This window comes from Drosophila ananassae, chromosome XR (assembly GCF_017639315.1).
Source record: "Drosophila ananassae strain 14024-0371.13 chromosome XR, ASM1763931v2, whole genome shotgun sequence".
Lineage (NCBI taxonomy): Eukaryota > Metazoa > Arthropoda > Insecta > Diptera > Drosophilidae > Drosophila > Drosophila ananassae.
In genome coordinates, this window is record NC_057932.1 from 21,307,892 (window position 1) to 21,335,376 (window position 27,485).

The window sequence follows — 27,485 nt, forward strand, 5'->3', positions numbered from 1 at the left end:
AGTTTTAAAATAAATAGAAGGATTATTCATTATAAAATGATTCACCTAATCTCTATTTTAGTGATTCACTTGAAAACATAATGTATGTGTATATAATACACATATTTGAAATAAGTAGTCAGTGTCGAGATCTTCCTTTGATTAAACGAAATTGGTTGTTTATTTCGGTTCAAATAGTTGTTGAAATAAGTATATAAAAGGAAATGATGATACAAAAATAATAATGTATTGTACAATATGTTAATATTATTAATTTTCTCCCCTCTCCCTCGCTCGCTCTATTCGAAAGCACAGCGATCTCCTTCCTTTTCATACAGAGGTGTAATTTAGTTATAATCATAATAATAATTAATAAATCTTCTTCCTTTCCTTAATACCCTTCGTTTCTTTGAACGGAAAGTAAAAGGATCTATAGTTCTAGGCTGCGTCCTGCTCCTACTCCTGGTCCTCTCCTCTTCCTCTTCCTCTTCCCCTTCCAATTACAATTAAATATACATAATAATCACAGTGCATTCTGGATTATGTTTTGTTTTTGACTCTCTGCTGATGCTTATTCTCCGATTAAGTACGTACACACACGAAATAACAATACGTAATATTTATCTGCATGGTAGCGCGTGTCTGGCTGTGTGTTTATTATGTATATATTAAAATATAAATACTATAGGTATGCAGCGGGCGAAACAATTTGAATGTCAGGAGGAAAAGCAGATTTGGTTGGTTGGGAATATTAATTAAAACATTATATGTAGAGTAACAAATAGACTGCTTGAATCGCTCCACTCTCCTACTCCGTTCCTACTCCAGTTAAGGGTCTAGCTCTATCCTTTTAAATGCTTCTTTCCTAGATAACTCTTTAATATATTTTCTGTTCTGTTAGCTGCCGTTTCGGGGAATAGTGAGTTTGACTTTTATTGTCTTAAATTAAAACTGAAGGTTGTCTTTTCCACACAAGAGCTTTTACACACGATAATTTACAAAAAAATATTAATAATCCAAACATAATAAAAATAATGAATTTGATTTAACAAGTAGTGTGTTTATATATAGATATAAATTAGAAAAAATAGCCGTATATATATATAAGTTAACTGCTCTGCTCTGCTCTGCTCTGCGTTATCTGCTCGCGAGATGGTTTTTCTATATAGCTCCCCTGAGCGATGCTGACCGGCTGGCTATATCCTGCAATATCCTGCAATTCAAAAACAGTCCGACAAACACTGTGCGCCAATACGAAAACTGCTCTGCTCTGACCTAGATGCAATTGTGTGGGCGTGTCGGTGTGTGTATACATATGTGTGTTTGTTAACTTATTTTACAAGAAATGGGTGACAACCAAAGTGTGTCCTAGTGTTGCTTTTGCTGTTGCTGCTTCTGCTGCTGCTGCTGCTGCTGCTGCTGCTGTTGATTTTGAATTTTCGATATTGGGCTAATCCGATTCGGCTTTAATACAGTTGCAGTTCTATTCGGTCAGCGGGGAATTTTGCTCCGGGAATCCGCTGACCTCCGTCTGTTCCACTTGCTGCTGGCCATCGAGCGCGTACTGGATGCGCAGTCGCATTCGCAACGTCGCCTACAATCGCATACAAGTATTGTTAGAATGTGTGGAACGCCTAGAATATGACGTGCATAAGATAACTCACATTCGACGTGGCCACCACTCTCATTTCCTGCGTGATCACCCCGCCCGGAGGCAGTAGAGAGCCGGATGGAGTCAGCATCTGCAACTGGAAACTTCTCTGCACTGCCGCCTGTAAAATATGAGAAGAGAGAGATCGGTACACGCTAGGAGCGAGAGAACAGTGGGGTTTACCTTCACCAAGTACTGCTCCAGAGTGTTTTCTGAGCTGTTTGTGGTGGTCATGTAGATGTGCATGCAGTCACTGCCCCAGACGGCCACCAGCTGCACCAGAAGCCCGTCCTTGTCCAGCGCCGTCATCCTTGGACCCTGCGGAGGCTATAAAAACCGATTTAAATGTTGTACAAAGCAAGATGTTTGCTTACTCACCACTACTATGTTGTTGGAGGATGTTGTGGGGTTCAGATCTCCCAGAAGACTGCCACCAGAGTTTCCGTCAATAAGGTTGCTTCCGCCGGTGCTGCCAGCGGACGCCGCCAAAGGAGCTCCTCCGCCCAGGCCGCCCAGCATGCTGCCCAGGTCGTTTCCGTTTGTGGCTATGCTGGCCGATCCGTCCAAGCCGGAGCCAAATCCACTCAGATCCAGACCGCCTAGTATGTTGTTCATGTTCGCCGCACTGCTCTGGTTGTTGTCCTCCGCCTGGGTGAGAATTCCTCCACCACCGCCTCCCGGAGGCACGCCCGTCGTCGCCATGGACGCGGCCGACACGTCCAGGTCGAGTAGATCCAACAGATCCTGATTGTGGGAAACAGGAGCTACCACGTCGTTTGCGTTCCGCGAGTTCTTTTTATGCACGGCATTTGAGAGATCCGTGGCCGCCACCAAGTCTCCGACACCTCCGCCCCCGGACAGGTCCGTGCTTCCCAGCAAATCAAGTAGAATGTTCTGCAAGAGTTAAAATTAAGCAAGACTGTTGCTCATTATTGGATCATTATTACAGACCGTATTATCGCCCAGAGTGTTCATATTGCTTTCGATTATTGAGTGTCCACCGCAGTCGCCTTCAACGCCGTTCTCGACAACGTCCGGACTGTTGTCGTCAAAGGAGCCGCCGCCGCTCTCTCCGTTCTGTGAGCTTATCCTGCTGATCTGCATCGCTGGCATCTTTTCCAGGAGCGGGGGGCGCAGGTGCTGGTAGTGGCCAAAGAGCTGGGTGAACTCCACGCCACGCTGCTGCAGGTCCACGTTTAGGTGGCTGCCAAACGAGGTGATGAGCGCCTGGATTTCTCTGGAGAGCAGATAGTCAGCGATGAGGGCTACAGGACATAGGGGTGGTGTACTTACTCCACGCACTGCTGCAGACGGGTGCTTAGCTTCGCTAGGGAGACCAATGCATATTGCTTACTGGTGGTCGAGACTTGAGCAGAGGTTAAAAACTTATGGTACACGGCGATCAGATCGCTCTCAGTGGGCCGTTCGAACTCTGAGGGTGGAAAGATACTGTCAACATGATACTGTATGCTTTGAGGATCCCCACTTACCGTCTTCGTTTGCTCCGTACATGAACAGGTCGCCATACTCGCCTATGGCCCAGACGGCGACCTGCAGCAAGGGCTGCTTGTCCTCGCAGTGATTGGCCACCTGCAGGGACTCCCAGAACCTGTTCGTGATGTACGTCTGCTCCGGAACGGGACTGCTCGACACCAGCTGTATGGTGGAGGAGACAACGTCGTCCCGCACGTAGTTCCCGGCCGCGATGAGCACACTCAGCTGCGTGTCCAGGTGCCAGCGGGTGTTCGGCGAGTAGCGTTCCGCGGCGAGGATCATACCCGAACTGCACTGAGCCTTGAACTCGGCGTCGGCCTTCTCCAGGAAGAGCAGTAGCTCTTTGGTCATTGTACGTATGTTTTGTGCATTAATCAGAGCGAACGAGAGCTCCATGGCACGGCGCCGTATAGACACGTCGGGGTCTTTCAGACACTCCAGGATTGTGGTCCGATGTCGCTGCACTGCCGAGGTGTCTGCATGCACGGTCCGCAGCAGGGTGTTGAGGGCCACGTAGCGGATGTTCTTGTCCGAGTTAAGAAGGAAACGACCCAGTATGTTGACGGCCAGGACGCGCAAGCCACCCTCAGAGCTGGAAAGCGGAGAATAATGAATTATTGAAATGCAAATTGAAGACTTTAAGATTCAATGCCCACTCACCGGATGTCCATGATGGAAAGTACGGTTTCGTAGAGGATCGTGTTGCCTACGTTCTTGCTCGTCTCAGTGTTGGTTGCCACCTGAGCCAGGATGTCGTTCATAGCCTCGGAGGCGTCCGGATCATTGTGACCGAGGATGCGCAACAGGCGAAGGATCTTCACCTGCAGGAACGGGTCGCTGACCCCGCTGACGTCGTGCTCCGGCGAGTATCCACCCAGTATCAGGTTTTTCAGGATGCGCACCAGGTTCGGCACAATCTGGGGGTTTCAATTCGGTTGTATTAAAGGACCTCAACTCTCGCAAGACATAAAGGAACATAAGAGGTGCTTATGCGTGTGAAGGGCGGATAAACTGTACAAATTGGAAGAGTGCAAGAAAGCCAAAGGGGAGAAGGAACTAAGGCCCGACTCGAGTCCCTCGAGTGTCGAAGCGTCTACGAAAAAACGTAATATACAGGAGTGTGTGTGTTTGCATGAGGGATATTGAGTCTTGCCAAAAAATTGCGTTTAGCCGGGGCCAAAAGGTGAGTTTCTGCTACAAAATGTGTATGTTTTCAGGCTTTGATGGCTTATGATTCTAAAAGTTATGATTCTCAAGACACCACATCTTAGAACAAACAGGCAGCTCCATATAGACAATGGTAGCTTCTTCGACAGCCACTTTACAAAAGCCAAATAGCAATTAAAATTCAATTTCGGCGCTCTGAAACATATACATAGGCAGTCTGCAACGAAGCCGCACACATTTAGTGGGTGGGCTTTCATTTTGGCGCGTTCTTATAGATACTGTGTGTGTAGGTAGAGGGCGGGAGACAAGTATATTCTAAGTAGGCACAACAATCATACCTCTCGGTTTCCGCTATCCTGGCAAGTATATTACAACAAATTTCATTTTGTGTTTGCGAGGTATTCGATTTCGGTCAAAAACAAACAAGCGTTAATACATTTTAAATATACAGGTTTCGATCAAACAATAATATAGTGGGTTGTGGGTAAACATCGGCATGCATACGGGGTTTCGGGGATTATGTTTTCGTACGTGGGTGGTGTGTGGGGAATAGAGATTCTAGGACAAAAACGGCAGGTATATGTACACAAATATCGAGTATAGCTAACGATATGGGCGCGTTACTCGTATAAAAAACTACAAGCCGTCTGGAGGCGTTAGTTGTTTTGGTTTGTGTTCTTAGCGCTTTAAAAATGAACAAAATCCCTAAGACTGCCAGGCCGTAGAAGCCGCAGCTGCAGATGAAGTAGTCAAGTCTGCCGGTGATTCTGATTGGGTTTGGGATTGGACGGTACTCCCGTGCCTCCACTACGGCCACGCCAACTTACCTTCTTGAAGTGCATCAGCGTGTCGGAACTGTTCTCGCACATCTCAGTGATCAGCGTAACGCCAGTGATCAAAATTCCTGCGGAAATAGATGAGTTAGCCGCAGCTCCTCCATAGAAATTATTATGTGACTCACCGTGATTCTTCTCACTCAGCAGGGAACGTGTAGCCGGCAAGAAGATCTCCATGAGCTCAGGCACCCGGCGGATAACGCGGAAGGCGCAGAGCGTCGCCTTCTTGCGGATGTACGTATTCGGCGACTTCATGAGACGCTCCACCTCGCTGGCCAGATCGCGCGCCATCTCCGGCGAGGCGATCGCCCCCAAAGTGCACAGGGCCAGTCCTACTACGAACTGCGTGGAGCTGTTCAAGTCGCTGCAGGGAGAATGAGTGGAAATCAACACCTTCTATCGTATTTCATCACAGCCCCGATTCTTACTTCTTCAAGCAGTTCGTGATGAGCAGGTGGACGTCCTGCCGCTCGTCCAACAGCAGCATGGCGCCCAAGTAGCCGATTCTCTTGTCTGTGAACCGCGTGCTGGCCGTCAGCTTAAGGCACTCCAGTTGGCCAAAGTGAGCCGGATAGCCGAGCATGTGTATGTAAAGCAGCTTGGCAATATTCCGACAGCTGCCAGAGTACATCGTATAAGTTTGAGTAAACAGCAAGGGGGCAGGGGGAAGGGGGTCTACACTCACCGCCAGACGGAGTCCTCCTCGCGAAACGTGCTCCGTATGTAGGCGCACTCTTTGTTGACTACCGCCCGCTCCTCGGCCGCGGTTCTGGCGGCGCGTATCTGTCGGATGAGATCGCGCAAGCGTGTGGGCGTAGGCATTCTGACTGTGGGCGGACAAAGAACACGTATTAATTGGGTCTCGTTGGCCAGGGCCCTGAGGTCTATGGTGGGGCCATCCCCCGCCGATGCAGCGCTCCCCAGTGTGGCTTACCTCTCTCCACCGCTTCTGTGAAAGCTTGCCGTATGGTGGCCATATTGAAGGCAGGATTGAATCTGTCGAGAAAATTAGAACGGTTAGACATTTTCGAATGTTACAGGCTGGCAGGAGGGGGCAGTTACCCATGCTCAGAGTTCATTGTGAAGGCAAAAACGTTGAATCACTGTGGGGAGCAGCTGGATGGCTCTGCTTTTCCTTCGTTGCTCTGTTTTGATGGTTTTCTCTATAGGTAGGGCTTTCTTTGTCGCTAATATCTTTCCGGTCTACGCACTCTCGTTTTGTTTATGTTGAATGTCTGAGAGGCGTGGCAACAACACAGGTCCTCTGCAGATCGCTCGCCCACGAATACGCTAAAAACTGCCACAGTCACGTCAGTACGCAAGCCAGCTGCCGGCCGCTACTTGGCTGCACTTTTGCAGCCCCCGCTCCTACACTCCCCGACTACACCTGGGGCCTACACAGAAGGGGCGCATGCAATAAATATATGAATTAGAGCTGACCTCTGTTGTTATGAAACTGACATCCGTGCGTCTGTGTGCGTGCGCAACCTTAGAGTGCCGCCTGTGTGCGTTTAAGCCACAACACACATGATCTTTATCTTCGGAAAAAGCTCACAAACGGATTGTGCCCGGGTGCTAACTGCGCCGACAAATCTCCGAGCGCAATGCAAATTGATTGAATTAAATATGTGTGTCACAGCCCCGCTTCACACCGACACGGAACTGGAAAGCCCAAGTGGACCGTGGGCCCTACGCTCTACGCTCTACCCTTGTATTCTGGCCGACCACGTCTTGAACAATTAGGCCCGATGTTGTGGCCGAAATACTGGGCAGCCCATAAACAAAACAGCTGCCGTCATCGGTAGCAGCATAAATAGCTGCTTATTAACTCCTTCCCACAAAAACCAAATCGGAACTATGACTGATGGCCAGGTGCTGTTGATATTACGTGTTTTGAGGGGCTGTTTTCAGCATGATTTTGGCCTTAAGTCTTCCTGCTGTCTCAGAAACGTATGCGATTCACTGGAAGACCCATACACAGATACAAAGCACACACACACAGACACACCCGCAACTGACACACACACGCAACTTGGCGTATGCTTTTTGGGCCAGGAAAATCCCAGTTGTGGTTATTCAGCAAGCAAATTAGTTTGCATGTTTTGGCCAGGTGTGCAGCACACCTCGGCTCTTTTGATCGCCCGGTTGTAGGGTTATAAACACCTGCCACTCCGCGTCGCCGTCAACTTCCAATGCAAAATTTTACAACGCGACAAAAAAACTGAACACACACAACTGTTCTTGGGCTTTCCACTTGTCTTATTTGCTGGAATGTCTCTTCAAATCAGCGGCTTTCCACTGTAGTTAAGCTTAGAACATAGTCACACGGCGCGTTCGCTGGATGTTCACAACTTTAATTCCACAAAACCAACGTAACAAGTAAAAAAAAAATTGTTCGTGGAGAAGAGTTGGATGAGCGCAACAGTAGTAGTGGATGCCAGTTAGAGATGTGTTGCAAAAACATCTAAGCACTATCGTAATAGTGATGGCCAGATCGCCGATATCGATATTTTAGAGACTATTACGATAGTTATGGCGGTGGCCAGTTAGAGATGGGTTGAAAATCCAACGCGCGCACTATCGTTAATAGCGATGCGGACACTAGTATCGATATTTTTTAGAATGTCGCGATAGTTTAGAGGCTTATCAGCAGTCTCCCATCACTGGGAATAAACTATTTGAATTAAGCTTGGCTTAAATCATCTTAAATTAATATAATTAGGAGAATTTGCTGCCGGAAATCTCATCCTGCTTTGTTTTTTCCTATGAACATCCCCAATCCTAGTTACGAGCGATAGTATCGGCGCTTCCTCCACAAAACAATAAAGTTATCTGGCGTCGTGGACATATTAGTCATTTAAGTTTTTGTTTTTGTTATGTTATATTATTAATAACAATACCAGTCTTATATATTGTATTCTAGGTCTTCTAGAACTTTCAAAATTCGGCCTTTTTGGTCCTTTGCTCATTTTCTTGTACCTCAACAATGTCTTCATAAAATATGCAAATATTGGTTTAGTCTACCTAAGATTTCGATGAGATAAACCAGGCTGCCATATGGATGGGCCAAGTTTTTCTTCACTTTCAAAACGCTTACAAGATTATTAGCCGTATCATATCATAATGGGAAATAGATAACGCGGAATGAGGTGCACCAAAAACTAGCGAGCAGAAGTGATTTCTTTTTTTTTTAAGGAGCAATTTAAAAACGCGCCCACATATGGCCACACTAAGGCGCAATAATACAATTTTAAAACTCAATTTTGAACGAAATGCCTTAGCACTCACCTGCGGTTATTCTCGGGGGGCAAAACGCTCCAGTCCTGCTCGTAGTACGGATACATGGTGCACTGCTATGGGATCCTCAGTTTAGACACCCTCGAAACCTAAGGCTCTCACGGGGGAATGGGAATGACTGCGATAAGCAGAAATGCTTATGTGTTATCTAATAAACACTAACGGGTAGCACGGAGTAAACCGCACCAATGTGCCTGGCTCCACTCTCTCGACTCTTAATTTTTCAAAGTTTTGATCATTTGCGGCGCGGCCCGAGCGGTGGAAACTCCTGCGGAAGACTGGCAAAACGCAGAGGCAGTGCAACCAATGCGGTGTGCCAGGTGAGCGTGCACGGTGTTGTTGGTGGCACAGCTTGGCAAGGCACAGTGCCCACTTATCTATAGACTGATAATGCTCTGTGCCGTGCCAGTACCGTGAGAGCCAACAGAAACACACAAAATACCGGCTGGTCGTTTCTTTTCACGGATAAGCAAAGGTGTCATTGACAACCGCCATTGGCCATTAAGGGAGCGCAGCACTTTTAGATAGCAAGCACGGCACTCTCCCGCCTGGTACGGAAACCCAGAGCCCACCCACTCCTATAGTTTACGTTGGCGACGATTTCGGCGATCTCTCCACAGTAAAACTTTAAATAATTTATACATTTTCGAAAGATTTAAAAGATAAAGTTACAATTAGTTTTCCCGTCGAAATCATAACATTTATAAATAAAAAAGTTCTAACTGAAACTAGACTTAAATGGAATTGTTAAAGTAAAGAAACGGAAATTGGAAGGGGCTTCTTTACAAATAAAGTAGGTAAAACAAACAAGCGTTTACTGGGAACTTCGAAACCCCACCGACCATAGATGGTTCCGGCTTGACTGTAGCAATCTAAAAATATGTATATATTTTTTCAATAAGTTAAACTTTTCCCATTTTCCAGATTACTTTCTTCTTAGCCTAAATCGTTGCACTTAAACTGCACTAATGAGGGGATGCGACAAACTGCCGCTTTCATAACAATATGTATACACACAAGTGACTCACAATCTCCCTAGATATCAATTAAGCGTAATCTAGCCTTAAAAGTACAAAAATACAATTCTTGTTAAAGCCATTGATGAAAAACGTTGTGCAGCTATGGCGCTTAGCAAGCTAATGGGTTATGGGCTAATCATTCTCCCGTGGCGGGCGCACCACCGCATGCCGCTTTATAGCCTCCACCAGCCAGATGATTCCCTCGTCAACGCCTTCGCCATGAAGAGCTGACACGGGAATGGTAAGGCAATCTCGACGGCCGATCAGAGCTCCGGCCTGCTGAAAGACTGGCTTTATCTCGCGCACACCCATCACGTCGGGCAGGTCCTGTTTGTTGGCCAGAATTAACAGCGGGACTCCAGAGAGCAGCTCGTTTTTGATCATTTTGTCTGGGGGAGAGTTGCAAGGTTACTTGGAGAGACTTCGAACAAGTCCATTTGTAGTCTTTACCGAATATAATCTTGGACTCATCCATACGCTCCCGGTCATTGGAATCGATTACATAGATAACACCGTGTGACTCCTGGTAGTACTTGTCCCATAAGGATTGCAGTTCCTGCTGTCCACCGAGGTCCCAGAAATTGAGGCGCACCCCTTGAATGTCGATAGTTCCAATGTTTAAGCCCACTGTGGTGGTGATCTTGTTAGGATTCAGTCCTTTGTAGTTTTTGGTGAACTTTGTCTTTGCTGCCTCCAAGTAAGTCTGCGTCGGTAGAGTTAAAAAACATTAATATCTTTACTTCGATAATGATTGACAATGTATTATTATATGAGACTATATTTGCACAAATATGGCAGCTGAACATACAATTTTTATATTTCCTAGGCCACATGAAGACGTGTCTTACTTAGGTTTAAGCCGTACCGTTTTTCCAGCATTGTCTAATCCTAGGATTACCACGCAGTAGTCATCCTTCTGTGTCATATATTTGTAGAATCCATGGAGCAGTGCGTACATCGTAAATACTGTCTCCCTTTTTCAAATAACAATAATAAATTAAAATTAATTTTGTTGTCGCCGAAACAATTAGTGATGGTATTCGTTTTAGGGCTGGAAAACAATATCGATGTTTCATCATCAAACAAAACCTCAAACACTATAATAAGTAAAATTAAAAAGGGACAATAATAATAATGTTACAAGAAATTTGTTTAAAAGCAATGTAGAATATAAATTATTTCGCAAATCTTTAAAAGGCTTTATATCGAACCAAGTGGGCAGTCCCCTTCGATTTACCCATTCCTAAGTATGACCGTATTTGGCAATGACACTTATAAAACAAACCTGGCAATCCTAGTAGGCTTGTGTGTTCGTATGCGTGCGTGTTTTTCCACTAATTCCATTGTACATTTCCTGCCTGCTGCTAAAAGTTCAACAAAAGCCAGAAAGCCAAAAAAGATCCCGCAGTCATGTCGCTGTCGAGCCTTTTGCCCACGCCGACGAATGCGATTTGGGATCGCGAGGACGAGCGTCGCTTGGCCGCCAAAGGAGCCCCGAAAATAGGAGCCTTGGTGTCCGCCAAAATTGCAGCGCCACCGTACGGGCAGCGTAAGGATTGGATTCCCCGGACGGAGGCTGATTTCGGCGATGGAGGTGCTTTCCCTGAGATTCATGTGGCGCAGTACCCACTGGGTAAGATTCTCATCCCGAAGGGTTTCATTCGTACTACAATTCCCACCATTTTCCGCAGGTCTCGGTGCCCCGGGAAATGTGGGCAAGAAATCCGATGCCCTGGCCGTTCGTCTGGATGACAAGGGCAAACTTAAATATGATGCTATTGCACGGCAAGGTCATGGCAAGGATAAGATTGTCTACTCATCAATTTCGCAGCTTCTGCCCGCAGAAGTTTTAGCCGAAGATGCGGATGAGCTGCAGCGGCCGGATGAGGAAACGGTGGCTGAAACCACTGAGGAGACACGTCTGGCCTTGGAAAAGCTGACCAACCAGAAGATTACCTCCGCCCTTCCCGTCCGCCACGCCCAGAAAGCGGGTCCTGCCCAGTATATACGCTACACGCCGTCGCAGCAGGGCGATGCCTTCAATTCCGGGGCCAAGCAGAGGGTCATCCGGATGGTAGAGGCGCAGCTGGATCCCATGGAACCTCCAAAGTTCCGAATCAATAAAAAGATACCTCGAGGACCTCCATCGCCGCCGGCTCCAGTGCTCCATTCCCCGTCCCGAAAGGTGACGGTCAAGGAGCAGAAGGAGTGGAAAATACCTCCCTGCATATCAAACTGGAAGAACGCCAAAGGTGAGATAGAAGTTGTGTAGCTTTGTGTCCCATTTTCACTGATAATCCTGTCTCTTAGGCTACACGATTCCTCTGGATAAGCGCTTGGCCGCCGACGGACGTGGACTGCAGCAGGTCCACATCAATGAAAAGTTCGCCAAGATGGCCGAGGCCCTGTACATAGCCGATCGTAAAGCCCGCGAAGCTGTCGAAGCGCGCGCCCAGCTGGAGAAGAAACTGGCTCAGAAGGAGAAGGAAAAGAAGGAGGATATGCTCCGCATGATGGCCCAACGGGCACGTGAGGAACGAGCTGGCTTGCGCAACCCCGAGGGAGCCGAGCCATCCGGTTCGGGGGCGGGCGGTTCTGAGGCTCGGGAACGAAGTGACTTAAGGGCGGATCGGCAGAGGGAACGACAACGCGATCGCAATTTGCAGCGGGCGGCTCCCGAGAAGCGAACAAAACTTCAGCGCGAACGAGAGCGCGACATATCTGAGCAGATCGCCCTCGGCCTGCCGGCCAAAAGTGCCGGGAATGGAGAGACACTATTCGACCAGCGCCTCTTCAACACCACCAAGGGAATGGATTCCGGATACGGGGATGACGAGGCCTACAACGTTTACGATAAGCCCTGGCGTGATTCCAACACACTGGGTGCTCACATTTACCGGCCAAGCAAACAAGCTGATTCCGATAACTACGGCGGGGACTTAGATGCCATTGTGAATACAAAGCGATTTGTGCCGGATAAGCAGTTCTCCGGCGCTTCCAGGGAGGCGGCTGCCGGCCAGAGGAGCGGCCCTGTGGAGTTTGAGAAGGAGGAGGATCCCTTCGGCTTGGATCAGTTCTTGAACATGGCCAAGAAGGCGCCGAAAAGGGCCGAGGAGAAAAACAACGAGCGCAGCAGCCACTCAGACCGCAAGCGCAGCAGACGCGACTAAGGCTTAAGTTTATGCATACGCTACAAACATTAATTCCTCATCTGGATTATCATCAACAGTTTTTTTTACTACTTCTTTGACTTGGGCAGAATTTCAATTGTAATCACAGGACGCACTGGGGTTTTCCATAGAAACTACAAAATAAATATAGATACAACTATGTACCATTTTCACAGAAACTACATTAATTTATATTGACCTATATATTATATATAAATATATAAAATATATATATATATATATAATATGACCTATATATATAAGGTCTGAGGGTTCTATGGGGTGGCGGGGGATCCGAGGTACACATTACTTATTAACATCTCGGATCTAATAAGGATTACTAAATTTGGTTTCAGTTTATCGATTTTCACCGTACATATAAGTTTAGTTTTAGATCAAGTAACATTACAAAATAAACCATTTTTTTGTTTTTTTTATATACTATTGATTATTGGGACGAATTTATTGATTAAAGTCATGTGATAACGAAAGTTTTTTGAATTTGGCGCCACGCATGGAAGGGCTGGTCGTTTTTCTATGAGGGAGCAGCATGCTGTCCAGAAAAATGTTTTCAATTCTATGGTTTGAAATATTCTTTACGCCCAATTTGAATCATTAAAATATAGATAAACAAAATATTTAACTCGGGTGTCTCAGAAGTCATACCTAGGCGGGATTTTTTCGCTACACAGCCACTGGTCACACTGGGTGTGACATTGAGTTGACTTTTGATTCAGTTTAATTATTATATTTACCCCTAAATAGTGATTCGCCAATAACCCAGCATAGAACAAGAGCGGTTAATAACTCCACTGAACTATTTCCCCATAGGATGCGCCACGGAGGCGGATTCTAGCAGTCTAGGAAGCGACCGGAGTCTGGACGACGCTCCACTAGCTGGTGAACAGCAGGCGCCTCCGACAGCGTCTCTTCCTGCTTCTGCGGGGGACACAACAACACAAGATCCCAGCCGAACCGAGGTCGTTATGTAAGTATAGCGGGCTGGTGATTGTAAACAACAAATGCAAACCACAAGTGCACCTTGCCAAAGCCCCAAAACAATAACAAAGGAATTCCGCCTGGTCCGGGCACTGGCTGGTCAGAACTCCCTTGTGTTTATAGTTTGGGATCAGCATGTTGCTCAATCTATATTATTTATACGTTTAACCTTGCAATATATGTATATACAATTGAAAATGTGCATGTATCCCGGGACTTCTAATAAGACTAAAACCTCCAATCTTTCAGAGAACCCAATCCACGATGCGTTCTCGGAGCAATTCGGGCGTCCGCCTGGACTATTACCAGCGCATAGTCCACCGACTAATCTTAGCTCACCAGGAACCCGTGACCGGGTTGTTCCCCGCCTCCAACGTGAATTCGCATGCCTGGATCCGCGACAATGTTTATTGCATTCTGGCCGTATGGGGACTGTCGATGGCGTACAAAAAGATCGCCGATCAAGATGAGGACCGGGCCAAGTGCTACGAGCTCGAACAGAGCTGTGTTAAGCTGATGCGCGGCCTTCTAATGGCCATGATGAACCAAAAGGACAAGGTGGAGAAGTTCAAGATGACCCAGAGTCCGTATGACTCTCTGCACGCCAAGTACTCCAGCAAAAATGGCTTGCCCGTCGTGGGAGACAACGAGTGGGGTCATTTGCAGATCGATGCTGTGTCCCTGTATCTTTTAATTCTCGCCCAGATGACGGCCTCGGGACTGCAGATTGTCTTTTCCTTGGACGAGGTGTCCTTTATTCAGAACTTGGTTTTCTACATCGAGTCGGCCTACTCCATACCGGACTATGGCATCTGGGAGCGTGGCGACAAGACCAATCATGGTACCAATACAATAATATATATCACTTATAAACATATGAATCGGATTCCGCATCCGTATCTTTGTTATTTTGATTAAGATTCATGAGTGGGTGACAGGAATTAACTAAACTGCCTTTCTAGGTGAACCCGAGCTGAATGCCAGCTCCATTGGCATGGCCAAGGCCGCTCTCGAGGCCATGAACGAGCTGGATCTGTTCGGGGCCCGCGGTGGTCCCGCCAGTGTCATCCATGTCCTGGCTGACGAAGCCCATAAATGCCAGGCGGTGCTTCAGTCAATGCTACCTCGCGAATCCAACTCTAAGGAGCTCGACTCGGGACTTCTGTGCGTCATAGGCTTCCCCGCTTTTGCTGTGGACGATGCCCAGTTAATACACAACACCAAAGACGCCATTCTCTCCAGACTGCAGGGAAAATACGGCTGCAAGCGGTTCCTTCGCGACGGCTACCGCACTCCCAAAGAAGATCCTTCAAGGCTCTACTACGAGCGTTGGGAGCTGCGCATGTTTGAGAACATTGAGTGCGAGTGGCCGCTGTTCTATTGCTATCTGATCCTGTTCCACGCCTTCCAGAGCGACAAGCGTGCGGTGCAGGACTACGCAGACCGTTTAGAGAAGATAATGGTTCGTTCAGAGGACGGAATACTGCTGGTGCCGGAGAGCTACGCGGTGCCTCAGGATTTGGTGGGTTTCGAGTACCAAAAGCCAGGCTCGCAGGTGCGCGAAGTAGTCGGTCGATGTCCATTTTTGTGGGGCCAGTCTTTGTTCATCCTAGGACGCTTGCTCCAGGAGGTAAGACATTCGTAATTATTTCTTTTCCTTGCTAACCGTCATTTGTTTAGGGCTTCCTGGCCGTGGGCGAGTTGGATCCGTTGAATCGACGCCTGGGCGCACAGAAGAAGCCCGACGTGGTCGTCCAAGTGGTCATCATTGCCGAGGACAATGAGATCCGGGACAAGCTTGCGGAGCATGATCTGCATGTGCAGACCATAGCCGAGGTGGCCCCCATCGAGGTGCAGCCGGCCCGAGTGCTTAGCCATCTGTACACTTACTTGGGGCGCAACCGCAAGTTGGGCCTGAGCGGCAGGAAGTCGCGCGACGTGGGCATCCTCAGCACAAGCAAACTGTATTCTCTCAAGGATCGCATCTTTGCCTTCACCCCGCAGGTAAGTTGGAGTCCCCAGCCCCGCCTAATCCCCTGAATTCTTCGAATCCCGGCCAAACTTCTGTTCCCAACCTCTATTCTGTTTAAAACTTTATTTTACTGTATTTTTCAGGGGTGCAAATGGGGTGTTATGAGTAACTGATTCACTTTGAACTGAGTTCGTGTCAAAATTGCAATTGATTAATGTCCTAGTTGACGAATCTCCATATAGTAGCTCTTATGCAGTTATAGATATTCTATTTGCAACCCTGATCCTTTGAATTTATAGTTGATTTATACCCCGTTTGATTTATACCGTATGTATTAGTTCGCCGACCTGTCGCGCTTCTATATCGCATCCGATAACGAACTCATGATCGACATCCTCAAGGGCGAGATCAATTTCCTCAAGTCCGCTTGGGATCTGCTGGGTCGTCCCCTGGTCACCCTGGTGCTGAAGCGCATCCACTTAGGTCGGTCCGCCGGAGCGAGTAGAAACCACTATACGCAAGACTGCTTGTTACATCACTACATGCCTCTTGACTTATTATTTATTTCTATTATTAAACCCCTACCATTAATGAGGTGTGCTACGCCACCGATGTGTGTTCTCCCCCTTCCTTTTCATTTTTTATGGTTTGCTCTCTGTTGTTTTTTGATTAAATGGCCAAGGTTTGCTTCTGGTAATGGTATTCTGTATTTTTTTATTATTTAAATTAATTGATTAAATGATTAATTGACAAAAACACACACACACACACACCGCGCACTTATGGTTTTTGTAAATGAATGGGCCGCGTGGGGTTCTCGAACGGACAAGGACCCTGGGCAACCCCTTCGTAGTCTTACTTTTTGCTAATTAGTCTGTTCTTGTGTTGCCCTCCAGTTTGGTTATGGAACAATTACATTCGCACGGACACGCACACTGTACCATATAGAAAACAGATCATAACTCACCATGCCATACATACGTATTTTTAGAAACCTTAGCGAACTTTATTTATTATTTAGTTTGGCCCCCCCCCCATGAGCTGCTCTGAAATTCTGTTTATAAACGCCCCCTCCCCCACTTCCATCCCAACAAATTGGCCAAAATGCATACCTGAAAATGTGATACCTGAAATAAAAGCAAAACAAATCCTTTCTCTTCTTTATTTTATCCAATCGATGATTGAAATAACAATGAAATTCGAATGCAACCAATACAACACAATCAATACAAATCCAACAATACTTGCAACAACAACTGCAAACTGCAACAACATACTGCAACATAAACACACAGCATATCGACTATGAAGAATACTATACCACACGCGATCCCGACTTGCTTGCCAGCAATTTTACCACAAATTTAGCCTTCTTGACCAACAATTGGCGCCACATGTTGGGCAGGCCGACAATCACACTAATGGCAACCCACTATATGCTAGGTAACTACCCATAATCCAAACCAAAATCGAAAACAAAACCAAACCAACCCCATCTCGATTTACATAGCCACATGCTAAATTTGAATCCAAGTCTCCCTCCAGTCTTACCTCTACTCTACCCACTCTGCACTCCAGCAACTCCTGCAAACAAGCACTCAGAGCCAAGATCCTCTCGATACATGTATATTCGATATATGTACAATAGACTACATATATGCTTCACTATGCTACTTACACTCGACCTTCGAACCCCGCTTGTGTCTGCTTCAGTAACGTCCTGATTGCTTCTCCGGCCTTCGACACGGTTTCTTCTTCACGTTTGCATAATCTAATCGTAGGACACTTCTAATCGCTACACTTTACTAACCAGTCTCTACTAATTCACTTCAAAGCTCTCCCCTCCAAGGTTCAGGCCTGTGATCCTCTAGAGAAATAACTGACACGCAAGCTACCTGTAAACTAACACAGTCCTTCGCTTCAACCTGTGCTTTTGTGTGCGAGGTTACCCGTGATCCTTGTGGACACTCCCTACCCCAAAAGCACGAAGCACAAACTGCTGATGGTGTTGGCCTGTATGAAGAAAACTGTATATAACGACTATATTGGCTATTTTTTGTGACTAAGTCGTAGTCTGTAAGCCACGCTTCTAACAAACAGACCCCGCATCCCAACCAGATCACCCGCATCTCCATCATTTTGAATCCCACCATCCACCTCCGAGTAAAGCTAACAAAACTCTCAAAACAGATCAGGAGAAGATACCTCTGGCCATGATCCAGACCATGCGGAAGCTGAAGTCTGGCTACATCAACGGCACCCGCGTGATGTTGGGCAGCCTCAAGGACTTCCTCAACACCTCGGCCATTACGGACCTGAGCTTCCTGGGCAGCACGGAGGACGGCTACCCGGACCGTCTACACCCGGACGTGCAGACCTACTTGGAGGAGCACCTGCTCCGCTCGTTCAGCAACCGCAGCACCATGAATCTCCGAGGTGGCCAGCTTCGGCCCAGGACCCTGAGGCGGCGCATGTCTTGCAAGGGAGCCATCAAGAAGACCCGCTCCATCAATGTCGACTGTGAGTAGTACAGCAGCTATCTACCGTCTCTCTCTAATCTGTGTTCTTCAGCCGACAACCTTGGCATGGAGGGACCCTCGCCCCTAACCGAACGCCGTCTGTCCTCGATCGTTCCTCCGCCCTGGCTGCAGGCCAACAAGCAGAGCCACGTCAGTGTGTTTGCCACCACTCCGGAGGAGGGTCCCAGCTCCCCGCTGCAGCTGGGCCACGAGCTCTCCGTCCGGGAGAACATCTACCCGGTGGATCCGCACAACAACCGCTCGGCGATCGACAGGCGCAGCGAGTTTGTTCGCCAGCAAGAGAGTTAGTCTCAAATAGAGTATCTTTTGTTATTTTTAATTTGTCGCAGTTTTTAATTTAATTTTTTGTAACGATTATGTTGTTTTCTGTTTTCATTTCTTACGTACACCTTTGTATATGATTTCGATTGATTATCCGCCGATTGCGTTGCAAATCCGATAGTAACCGTGCCAAAAATTCTCATCCAACGCCATCGCGCGGAAACCAACTTTGCGGACACAGAGGTGGAGGAGCTGATTGCCATGCTGCGGGAGACCGAGAACCTCGAGGAGCAGGGCGACATTCTGCAGTACCTGGTGGACACCCAGGGCCTGGACTTTAATACGGGTGAGCACAGGACCATACTCATTTAGGTTAAGGGCGCAGCTTTCGCCTTGTAGTTGAGCCATTTTGGCGAACCGAAACGGGTTTCAGACATCCCAGGTAACTCCATTCGGAATCACCCGCCCATACTCACACTCAGGTGCACATCGGGCTTGGTAGTACCCGGAGAATAAGTTGGTGGGACTATGCTAATGACCAGACATTCAATCCCTGTTTTCTTCATTCTTTGCCGTCCTTGTCTTGCCCGTGTCTCGTGTCTTGTTCCGTGGTGTTCCCAACCGAATCCGCTTCTCAGACGGCCTGGGATTCAAGAATAAAGCGGATGACAATGCTAGTGCCACTAACAGCGCCGGTAAGTCCCGGAGAACCTACATGTGTATGTGTTTCGATTGTTGTTGTTGTGTGGGCTTTTGAAACGTGAACCCCATCTTCCTCCCATCCTTCTCTCCAAAGTCCCCTATTCCCACCCTATGTTCCGGATGTTCCTACTTGGCTCCTGTTCCTCTGGATGTTCCCATCCTGCTATTAATGTGGCATTTAATTGGACCATTACATGTTACACCACACATCTTGACTTCTTTTGTTGAAAACTAGATTCTACACTCATTTTTATTTCGACTTAAATACTATTTAATTATTTAACATTTTATTTTCCTCTCTCCGCCTGCGCCCTGGCATCGAAACCCATCTGCACTCATGTGGCAACCCACTTACACACCGCACACGCACATCCCGACTGCTCCATTCACACTAACTCCATTCGTGCCTCTTCCATATTTCCGTCGAAACAATAATTCCTACTAATACTAACCCGTAACCATACCTGCAACCGCAATCCGTAACCCGCAATCCGTAATCCGTAACCCGTAATCCGATAATGGTAAAAGAACTCGAGCAAGCGTTTGTTGACGAGGTGGTGCTGGGACTGGCTGGTAGTGGTGGTGGTTTTGTTGCTGAGGCTCCTGGTGGCGAGGAAACAAAGAAGAACCGGTCGCAAGGGGTGCTGCCCACGGTCATCATCGATGCTGCTACAATTTCCCCAGATCCAGACAGCGCCGGAGGTCAGAGCGACCACAAACACAGCCACAAGGTCATCAGCCCCGACTCCCAGTCCAACTCTAGTCACATCAACAACAGCAATAGCAACAGCAACAGCAGCAGCAGCCATATCCATAGCAACAGCCACCACCTTGATAATAACAACGATTCTTCCCAATCCGAAGGCATGCTGGAGGAGGGACGCGTGGTCACCGTGCGGGACCTGCTCAAGGGACTATACGAGAAGGCTTGCCAGCAGAAGCTCTGGGGTCTTGTCCGGCACACGGCCGGCATGCTGGGCAAGCGGGTGGAGGACCTGGCCAAGGCCGTGACGGATCTTCTGGTGCGACAGAAGCAGGTCACTGTGGGCATGCCGCCCAACAACGAGCACACCATTACGGCCCCCCTGCCGGAGGTTGAGCTGCGTCAGCTTATCCACGATGTGAGTATCCTTTAAGACCATTTTTCAAAAGCTCCTGAGACAACTTTCCCTCTTCCAGGCCTATGGGGACGACGAAAGCACGGCCATGCTGACGCAGGAGCTCATGGTCTACCTGGCCATGTTCATACGCACCGAGCCGCAGCTGTTCCACGAGATGCTGCGTCTGCGCGTGGGCCTCATCATCCAGGTGATGGCCAAGGAGCTGTCGCGCACTCTCAACTGCGACGGCGAGGCGGCGTCGGAGCATTTACTTAACCTCTCGCCCTTCGAGATGAAGAACCTGCTGTACCACATTCTTAGCGGAAAGGAGTTCGCCGTCAGCAGCGGTGAGTTTCAGCTTCGGCATCTACACGACCTGCTCCCTAAAATCCCTAAAATCCTACTCCTCTCATCCCCCAGTGGCCCGTGGCAATCTCTCCATTGTCAGCTGCAAGAGCAGTCGGGTCAGCAAGAAAAGCCAGATCGGCTTGGGCGATCCGGAAGGAGAGGATGCCCTGATAGCAACCATCGACGACCGACAGGGCCAGTGGCTGCGACGCCGCCGTCTGGATGGCGCCCTAAACCGCGTCCCAAGGGACTTCTATTCGCGTGTGTGGACGGTTCTGGAGAAGTGCCAGGGCCTGGCCATCGAGGGACGAGTCCTGCAGCAGAGTCTCACCCAGGAGATGACGCCCGGCGAGTTGAAGTTCGCCCTGGAGGTGGAGACGGCTCTGAACCAGATCCCGCAGCCCGAGTACCGACAGCTGGTGGTTGAGGCACTGATGGTTCTGACCCTGGTGACCGAACACAACATGGTGCCCACTTTGGGTGGCATCATCTACGTGGAACACCTCGTGCACAAGGCTAATCAGCTGTTCCTCGAGGACCAGCGCAAGGTGCAGGGCGATGCCACGCTGTGCTGTGCCAAAATCAAGGACGGCAAGGAGCAGCAGCAAGCCGCCTCCGGAATGCTGCTCTGCGGCGGAGCAGCCTACATCTGCCAGCACTTGTACGACAGGTAAGCGCCTCATGAACTTGCACCTTGCGAGAAAACATTGACCCGTTTTTCTACCTCCTTTCAGTGCCCCCAGTGGCAGCTACGGAACCATGACGTATATGTCCCGGGCGGTGGCCCTCGTCCTGGACTGTGTGCCGAAGCACGGCGAGATGGAGTGCGCCATTTCATAGAGGACTCTGGGTCCTGGAGTCCTGAAAATCTCTCCCTCTTTGAGATTTGTTAGTTTTGATGTTGTATCAAATATATTTCTTAGAACTTTTTTAAATTTAATTTGTAACTCGTACATGTTAATAAATTTAATGCAGAATTTCAAATGTCATCTATGGCCATGCCCACGAGCATGTCTATGCCTTGGTCAGTTTTATCAGATCTTTAAGCCCTGATGGATTGGGGGTTTCTCGCATATGGCCCACTTGGATGTCCATATCTTGGCCAATTTCACTCCGATCCCTAAGAGGGATACCTTGAACGATTTGTGGTTCGATATTCCATCATTCTGCATCAAAACCCCAGCACAAAATTTTCGACCCTATTTTTTCAAATTTTTCCCAAGGGAAGCCCTTGTAGAATGGGGGTTTCTCGCATATGGCCCACTTGGATGTCCATATCTTGGCCAATTTCTCTCCGATCCCCAAAAGGGATACCTTGAACGATTTGTGGTTCGATTCCCCATCATTCTGCATCAAAACCCCAGCACAAAATTTTCGACCCTATTTTTTCAAATTTTTTCCAAGGGAAGCCCTTGTAGAATGGGGGTTTCTCGCATATGGCCCACTTGGATGTCCATATCTTGGCCAATTTCTCTCCGATCCCCAAAAGGGATACCTTGAACGATTTGTGGTTTGATTCCCCATCATTCTGCATCAAAACCCCAGCACAAAATTTTCGACCCTATTTTTTCAAATTTTTTCCAAGGGAAGCCCTTGTAGAATGGGGGTTTCTCGCATATGGCCCACTTGGATGTCCATATCTTGGCCAATTTCTCTCCGATCCCCAAAAGGGATACCTTGAACGATTTGTGGTTTGATTCCCCATCATTCTGCATCAAAACCCCAGCACAAAATTTTCGACCCTATTTTTTCAAATTTTTTCCAAGGGAAGCCCTTGTAGAATGGGGGTTTCTCGCATATGGCCCACTTGGATGTCCATATCTTGGCCAATTTCTCTCCGATCCCCAAAAGGGATACCTTGAACGATTTGTGGTTCGATTCCCCATCATTCTGCATCAAAACCCCAGCACAAAATTTTCGACCCTATTTTTTCAAATTTTTCCCAAGGGAAGCCCTTGTAGAATGGGGGTTCCTCGCATATGGCCCACTTGGATGTCCATATCTTGGCCAATTTCTCTCCGATCCCCAAAAGGGATACCTTGAACGATTTGTGGTTCGATTTCCCATCATTCTGCATCAAAACCCCAGCACAAAATTTTCGACCCTATTTTTTCAAATTTTTTCCAAGGGAAGCCCTTGTAGAATCGGGGTTTCTCGCATATGGCCCACTATGTGGTTCGATTCCCTAACATCTGAAAGTCGATATCGAATCGAAAAATGGCTACATATGTTAAAAATTTTATTTTTGTTAAGCATAAATATCATTGATTTGTCTTGGGGTTTTGGTTGACGTTTTGCGGTTTTGTTAAACTTATATTTTCGCAGCAAGTGTGTACAAAATTGCGTTGATTTACAAGTTTAGTGTTTTCGTTTTTGCTTCTTGTTGAAGTTTTTATGTTTAGACATTTTTGAAATGTGTTCGAACAGTGCCTGCTGGAACAGTAGTTCATTAATTATTAGGGAAAAAGAAATCACACGAGGAGATAGAGTTAAGCGAGAAAATGTGTAGTGTGTAGGGCAAATGTAGTATGTGATTGGGTTGTGGATGTGTACAGAAATGCTTTTCTTTCTTTTTTGTTAGTAAACAAAACATTTTTGTTTAGCAATTAAGTTAAACGAGTTGGGAATTTAAAAAAAATAGTGTCCTAGAACGAGAATACTTGATCGCTTAGCAGTAGCCCCTGTCGGGAACGCGCCGGCGCGGAGCGCACTTAATAATGTTGTCAACGCGCAGGATCATCTCGGCAGCTTCGGAAGCGGACATCAGGACCTGGCGCTTCACGGCAAAGGACTCGGTGATGCCCAGTTCGCGGACATCTGCCACCTTGCCCTGCTCCATGTCCAGACCCAGCTGCTGCTTGCCCTGGGCATGTCCGGCGCGGAGTTCCGAGATCAGTTGGGCTGAATCGTAACCAGCGTTGTCGGCGATCGCTGTGGGCAGGGCCAGAAGGGCACCTAAACAGGGAGGGAGCCATTAGAACAACATACAAAAGCAGCTGGTATTCAGGTCTACTTACGGGCAAAGGCTTCAATAGCGATGGCCTCCTTGCCGGGTGTCTCGGCAGCCTTCTTTAGGACGGCTGTGGCCATCAGAGCCTCGGAGCAGCCGCCGCCATAGATGATGCGCGACTCCTTCACCGTGGCAGCCAGGACGCACAGGGCATCGTGAAGCGAGCGGTCAGCCTCGTCCAGGATCTGTTGGGTGGCGCCGCGAATCACAATCGTGCAGGCCTCGCCCAGCTTGACGCCGCTGAAACGGAGAAGGGTGTCCTCGCCAATCATAACCTGCTCGATCAAGTCGCACTCGCCAAGCTTGACCAGCGAGGGATTTTCGAACGTGGACACAATCTCGCCGCCCGTGCAGTAGGCCAGGCGCTCAATGCCGTCAAAGTCGGCGTGCTCGATGGACATCACCTGGGCGTCGGCGAACAGCTGCTCCGGGTAGTTGTAGATGAGTTGCCGGTTGATGAAAACGTTGCACTGGTGCTTGAGAATCTTGTCGACCTTCTCCTTCATCTTTTCCTTCTCGGCCATCTCCAGGTCGGCAATTTTAGCCAGAGAGTCCACCTTGATGCTGCTGCCGAAGACCTTAATCTTGTCAGTGTCCATCGGCGTGTTGGCAATGAGAATCTTGGCCTTCTCAATCTGTAATAAAAGGGCCAAAGGATTAACACACTTTATCGCAAAACACTTTCCTAAGCATCCACTTGAGTCTCGCGCCGATGACTTTCACTGTCCACCAAACTCGTCAAAATGGCTGTGATATGACATCAAATACGCATAAGTCACAGTCATTTCGACGCGCTGGGAAACAGGTAATGAAGCAGAAGCGGGACAAGGCACTTAAAACTTGACCAAGAAAATAAACAGAATACTGACGCGCTGCGGCTGGTGCACGCCCGGCTTCTTGTCCAACAGGAAGCCCTCATCAAGGAACGAATCGCCCAGGGTGCCGCCCGACTTCTTGATAATCTGGATGGACTTCAGTTCGCCGGAGCCCTTGAGGCGCAGGACAGCATCGACTGCCAGGTTGGCAAAGAAATCCTTGTGCTGGTGGAGAATCTTTGAGGAGAGGGTGGTGCGGGCAATGTTCAACAAGTCGTTCTTGAACTTCTCGTCGCTGGCCGAGTTGTCCTGGGCGGCAGCAGTGAGGGCCTCCAAGGCAACTTGGGTGGCCTGACGCCAGCCGGCGACGATGGTCTGCGGATGCAGCTTCTGTTCCACCAACTTCTCTGCCTCACGCAGCAGCTCGCTGGCCAGCACTGTGACCGAGGTGGTGCCGTCGCCCACCTCCTCGTCCTGCACACGCGACATGTCGACCAGGATCTTGGCGGCCGGATTGTCAACGCCCACAGCACGAAGGATGGTGGCTCCATCGTTGGTCACTTCCACTTGGCCGGCATTGCGTCCAGTGGCCACCAGAATCTTGTCCATTCCTTTTGGCCCGAGGGTGCTCTTGACCAGATCGCCGATCGCGATGGCACCAATGAACGAGGACAAGCGGGCCATCTCGGCCTTCTCCTCCTGTGCCTCGTTCTTGAGCACACGCACGGGATTCAAGGACATCTCCTGGAAGAATAGAGACGTTGGGTGAGTAAATGCTGAATACCACACCATATATTCCTACCCATGCTAACTAATACTCTAAAGTCCCGATCCGCTTTTCAGGATTTGGAACCATGCCAGAAGCCGGTTACCCGTAAAATGGTCAACTGCCGACCGGTTCTGGCCATATATAGGAGCTCGGCATGAAACACGATCCAAGAGTTCTACCGAATGTTCAGTGCTTCCACCTTTGTGGACTTATTTCTGTGAAATGGCTGTCACCTATTCCGATTACCGAATGATTTGGCAAAGATGTTTGTGATTTCCCCGAATTAAATAGGCGCCATGGGCTCGGGGCTCGGACTCTGTAAGGGGAAGTTGGTTTTCAGGGGAAACTAAGCTTTACGGAAGCCTGCAGCTGCAGCCAAACGCACTTCCCGAAAGTAATTCGAACTACAGACTTTAGAATTATGCGACTATTCTGGTGGTTGTGCACTTGACAGTGCTGCAATTTCCTGCAATTAAACTGCAGTAAAAGCTATGAATGGATCAAGTACAAATTTTCTTTACAAATTACAGTTTTTGCAGCACGTGACAAGGGTTTACGGCAAAAACAAAACTTGGCATTCGTTTCAATTCTGCACAAGGAAGTACGCCTAATTCAGGTGTATCAGAACGATATGAACTTTGTTTTATTTCTCTCAGTGCATTGTCGGCTCGCCCTAACCTCCAAAATACAGGCACGAGAGAGCGGCCTCTGCGGAGTGAATCATCCGTCGGCCGCAGAATAGCGTGGATGACATCTGGAAGGTTCTTCGAAGCCTTCTGTCTTAGGCTGACCACTTGGACCAGCACAAGGATAGCAGGCAACTGGGCAGAAGGAATCTTCTGGAATGCACGCTCCGCCAGCCGCTCACGTGCCTGGCCCTACTCTAGCGGAATCAAAGCAACGATGCCGCCGCTCGCACACCCGGCAAACGAATACACCGAATCTCTTGTTTTTGTCAATGAAAAGTATCAGAATTTTCTCGCAATCAATTGCTCGCGCCGTAAACTACATAAAAAATTTGGTTTTTTCAATTTAAATTACCATTTTCACTGCTTTATAGGATGTTTTTTGATCACAGAATTTACAAATTTACCACACGGGTGCAAAAGGTGACAAAGAAAATGGTGGTGTTGCCAGTAGGGCTGTCTATATTTCTCTAGTTTGCCAAAATACCGTATTTTTTGATATTTTTTGTTTGGTCCCACTACCATACACACAAATGCTCGCTCTGGAGCATCTGCGATAGTTGATCTAAAACATCGATACATTTTTTATATAAACAGGAAAATTCCAAATAAATACTAGTTTTTCCAGAGCGAATTGCGATAGTTTGACTAAAATATCGATATATTGATAATCAATTGAAGAAAAATACCAAATAAAAAACCCATCCATGGTGCCATCACCGGCAGGGCTCGAAAAAGAAAAAAGTTTCAAATGAGCCGGAATTGACAATTTTAAGTTTCTTAAGCTTTATTATTTCTAACACCTAAAATAGTTCTCAATAATTTACAAAACAAAAAGGCGAATATCCCCTGTGTAAGGCGTAGCTTCACGAACTTGTGGCTTTTTTGTCCAACTTTTTAGCCTTTTTGGCCTGCTTTTTGAGAAACTCGCTCTTGTCAAGGTTGTTCTGGAAGAAGGTGGTTTCCTTGCGAGCCTGTGACACTTCAGTTTGGAGCCGTTGTTTGTGGACCGCCTGCTCATAGTTCATACGTTCCGTGAGGTGTACCCACTTGAAGCGCGGTAGGTACTTCATGCTCCACAGTGAGTCGTAGAATTGTGATTTCTTCCTTGTCGATATCTGTTTGTTATTCAGTAAAGGGACAATTTGCTTGGCCACACGCTTTGACTCGAACTCCACCCAGCCCTCGGTGAAGTGGATGTTGTACTTCTTTCTTTTCTTCTTAGCCTTCTCGCCTGGTTAGTTCAAGAGAGAGATTATTAGTATAATTACTTAATACAATCGTATTTTAACCTGCAAAGCAAACTTACTAGAAACCTTTTCAGGCTGCAGGTAGACTCGTCCTACTTTTCCAAATTCGCTCAAAATTTCCTTTAGGCGGGTTACATTCATGTGCTTGGGTATGTTTGATATGTAGATGATTCCCTTCTTGCGTTTCTTGACGGCAACGGGGCCACTGGAGCTCACTTTGAAGTTGGCCAGATCCATTTCGTCGTCGTTGTCGCTTTCTTCCTCAGCGCCTGTCGACGGAATCTCTACCTGGTCCATGTCCTCAGGTATTTTATGTGCTATTTCTGTTACAAACTCTTGGTGTTGTTTTCTATTTGATAATAGCGTGGTAAACGAATTCTTTACACGCTTTTTGGGATGTGAGTTTGAAACTGCCGATAA

At 47.8% G+C, this 27,485-nt stretch overlaps 6 protein-coding genes across 20 annotated transcripts; 2 read left to right on the forward strand and 4 right to left on the reverse strand.

Moving 5' to 3' along the window:
* Window positions 1–132: 132 nt before the first annotated feature.
* On the reverse strand, window positions 133–8,679 carry LOC6501956 (AP-1 complex subunit gamma-1). Of its 6 annotated transcripts, none has more exons than XM_014904189.3 (16): window positions 7,291–7,601; window positions 6,190–6,424; window positions 6,062–6,123; window positions 5,813–5,954; window positions 5,556–5,744; window positions 5,253–5,491; window positions 5,119–5,195; window positions 4,630–4,647; window positions 3,785–4,041; window positions 3,121–3,716; window positions 2,924–3,062; window positions 2,582–2,867; window positions 2,009–2,524; window positions 1,814–1,957; window positions 1,644–1,751; window positions 133–1,573 (listed from the first exon to the last, which is right to left on the reverse strand). In XM_014904189.3, exons 2-16 carry the CDS (start codon window positions 6,204–6,206, stop codon window positions 1,463–1,465), a joined length of 2,901 nt encoding a protein of 966 aa, XP_014759675.1. In that variant the 5' UTR covers window positions 6,207–6,424; window positions 7,291–7,601; the 3' UTR covers window positions 133–1,462. The 6 variants fall into 6 exon arrangements, with proteins under 6 accessions (XP_014759675.1, XP_014759676.1, XP_001966760.2 ...); XM_014904190.3 differs by having other exon boundaries at window positions 6,190–6,521; XM_001966724.4 differs by lacking the exons at window positions 6,190–6,424; window positions 7,291–7,601 and adding an exon at window positions 8,416–8,679.
* A 360-nt stretch (window positions 8,680–9,039) lies between these two features.
* Window positions 9,040–10,507, reverse strand: LOC6501955 (ADP-ribosylation factor-related protein 1). Its single transcript, XM_001966723.4, has 3 exons — window positions 10,309–10,507; window positions 9,894–10,146; window positions 9,040–9,832 (listed from the first exon to the last, which is right to left on the reverse strand). Exons 1-3 carry the CDS (start codon window positions 10,399–10,401, stop codon window positions 9,576–9,578), a joined length of 603 nt encoding a protein of 200 aa, XP_001966759.1. The 5' UTR covers window positions 10,402–10,507; the 3' UTR covers window positions 9,040–9,575.
* A 210-nt stretch (window positions 10,508–10,717) lies between these two features.
* Window positions 10,718–12,792, forward strand: LOC6501874 (puff-specific protein Bx42). The gene is made up of 3 exons (XM_001966722.4): window positions 10,718–11,076; window positions 11,135–11,695; window positions 11,754–12,792. The coding sequence occupies exons 1-3, from the start codon at window positions 10,854–10,856 to the stop codon at window positions 12,611–12,613; spliced, it is 1,644 nt and encodes a 547-aa protein (XP_001966758.1). The 5' UTR covers window positions 10,718–10,853; the 3' UTR covers window positions 12,614–12,792.
* Window positions 12,793–13,277: 485 nt separating this feature from the next.
* On the forward strand, window positions 13,278–21,528 carry LOC6501875 (probable phosphorylase b kinase regulatory subunit alpha). 10 transcript variants are annotated; one of them, XM_001966721.4, is made up of 13 exons: window positions 13,278–13,601; window positions 13,862–14,453; window positions 14,575–15,242; window positions 15,293–15,616; window positions 15,923–16,067; window positions 17,775–18,104; window positions 18,156–18,407; window positions 18,567–18,731; window positions 19,024–19,080; window positions 19,616–20,208; window positions 20,267–20,534; window positions 20,608–21,205; window positions 21,270–21,528. In XM_001966721.4, exons 2-13 carry the CDS (start codon window positions 13,877–13,879, stop codon window positions 21,373–21,375), a joined length of 4,083 nt encoding a protein of 1,360 aa, XP_001966757.1. In that variant the 5' UTR covers window positions 13,278–13,601; window positions 13,862–13,876; the 3' UTR covers window positions 21,376–21,528. The 10 variants fall into 10 exon arrangements, with proteins under 10 accessions (XP_001966757.1, XP_014759632.1, XP_014759634.1 ...); XM_014904146.3 differs by lacking the exon at window positions 15,923–16,067 and adding an exon at window positions 16,880–17,027; XM_014904148.3 differs by lacking the exon at window positions 15,923–16,067 and adding an exon at window positions 16,880–17,027 and having other exon boundaries at window positions 19,772–20,208.
* A 1,233-nt stretch (window positions 21,529–22,761) lies between these two features.
* LOC6501954 (T-complex protein 1 subunit beta) lies at window positions 22,762–26,310 on the reverse strand. The gene is made up of 4 exons (XM_001966720.4): window positions 26,171–26,310; window positions 24,415–25,104; window positions 23,553–24,180; window positions 22,762–23,490 (listed from the first exon to the last, which is right to left on the reverse strand). Exons 1-4 carry the CDS (start codon window positions 26,171–26,173, stop codon window positions 23,204–23,206), a joined length of 1,608 nt encoding a protein of 535 aa, XP_001966756.2. The 5' UTR covers window positions 26,174–26,310; the 3' UTR covers window positions 22,762–23,203.
* A 274-nt stretch (window positions 26,311–26,584) lies between these two features.
* On the reverse strand, window positions 26,585–27,397 carry LOC6501953 (pre-rRNA-processing protein esf2). The gene is made up of 2 exons (XM_001966719.4): window positions 27,125–27,397; window positions 26,585–27,049 (listed from the first exon to the last, which is right to left on the reverse strand). Exons 1-2 carry the CDS (start codon window positions 27,360–27,362, stop codon window positions 26,682–26,684), a joined length of 606 nt encoding a protein of 201 aa, XP_001966755.1. The 5' UTR covers window positions 27,363–27,397; the 3' UTR covers window positions 26,585–26,681.
* Window positions 27,398–27,485: the final 88 nt, after the last annotated feature.

Bases quoted from the DNA above. Each gene is read 5' to 3' on its own strand.
- LOC6501956 (XM_001966724.4), bottom strand. From the start codon at position 8,471: ATGTATCCGTACTACGAGCAGGACTGGAGCGTTTTGCCCCCCGAGAAT. The intron at 6,124-8,415 runs GTGAGTGCTAAG...TTTTCTCGACAG, and splicing joins CCCCCCGAGAATAACCGCAG to ATTCAATCCTGCCTTCAATA. The intron at 5,492-5,555 runs GTAAGAATCGGG...TTCTCCCTGCAG, and splicing joins ATCACGAACTGCTTGAAGAA to CGACTTGAACAGCTCCACGC.
- LOC6501955 (XM_001966723.4), bottom strand. From the start codon at position 10,401: ATGTACGCACTGCTCCATGGATTCTACAAATATATGACACAGAAGGAT. The intron at 10,147-10,308 runs GTACGGCTTAAA...CTACCGACGCAG, and splicing joins TAGACAATGCTGGAAAAACG to ACTTACTTGGAGGCAGCAAA. The intron at 9,833-9,893 runs GTAAAGACTACA...ACTCTCCCCCAG, and splicing joins TGAGTCCAAGATTATATTCG to ACAAAATGATCAAAAACGAG.
- LOC6501874 (XM_001966722.4), top strand. From the start codon at position 10,854: ATGTCGCTGTCGAGCCTTTTGCCCACGCCGACGAATGCGATTTGGGAT. The intron at 11,077-11,134 runs GTAAGATTCTCA...CATTTTCCGCAG, and splicing joins TGTGGCGCAGTACCCACTGG to GTCTCGGTGCCCCGGGAAAT. The intron at 11,696-11,753 runs GTGAGATAGAAG...CCTGTCTCTTAG, and splicing joins AAACTGGAAGAACGCCAAAG to GCTACACGATTCCTCTGGAT.
- LOC6501875 (XM_014904146.3), top strand. From the start codon at position 13,877: ATGCGTTCTCGGAGCAATTCGGGCGTCCGCCTGGACTATTACCAGCGC. The intron at 20,209-20,266 runs GTGAGTATCCTT...TCCCTCTTCCAG, and splicing joins TGCGTCAGCTTATCCACGAT to GCCTATGGGGACGACGAAAG. The intron at 21,206-21,269 runs GTAAGCGCCTCA...ACCTCCTTTCAG, and splicing joins TGCCAGCACTTGTACGACAG to TGCCCCCAGTGGCAGCTACG.
- LOC6501954 (XM_001966720.4), bottom strand. The intron at 24,181-24,414 runs GTCAGTATTCTG...CTTTTATTACAG, and splicing joins GCGTGCACCAGCCGCAGCGC to ATTGAGAAGGCCAAGATTCT. The intron at 23,491-23,552 runs GTAAGTAGACCT...CTCCCTGTTTAG, and splicing joins CGCTATTGAAGCCTTTGCCC to GTGCCCTTCTGGCCCTGCCC.
- LOC6501953 (XM_001966719.4), bottom strand. From the start codon at position 27,362: ATGGACCAGGTAGAGATTCCGTCGACAGGCGCTGAGGAAGAAAGCGAC. The intron at 27,050-27,124 runs GTAAGTTTGCTT...TGAACTAACCAG, and splicing joins GCAGCCTGAAAAGGTTTCTA to GCGAGAAGGCTAAGAAGAAA.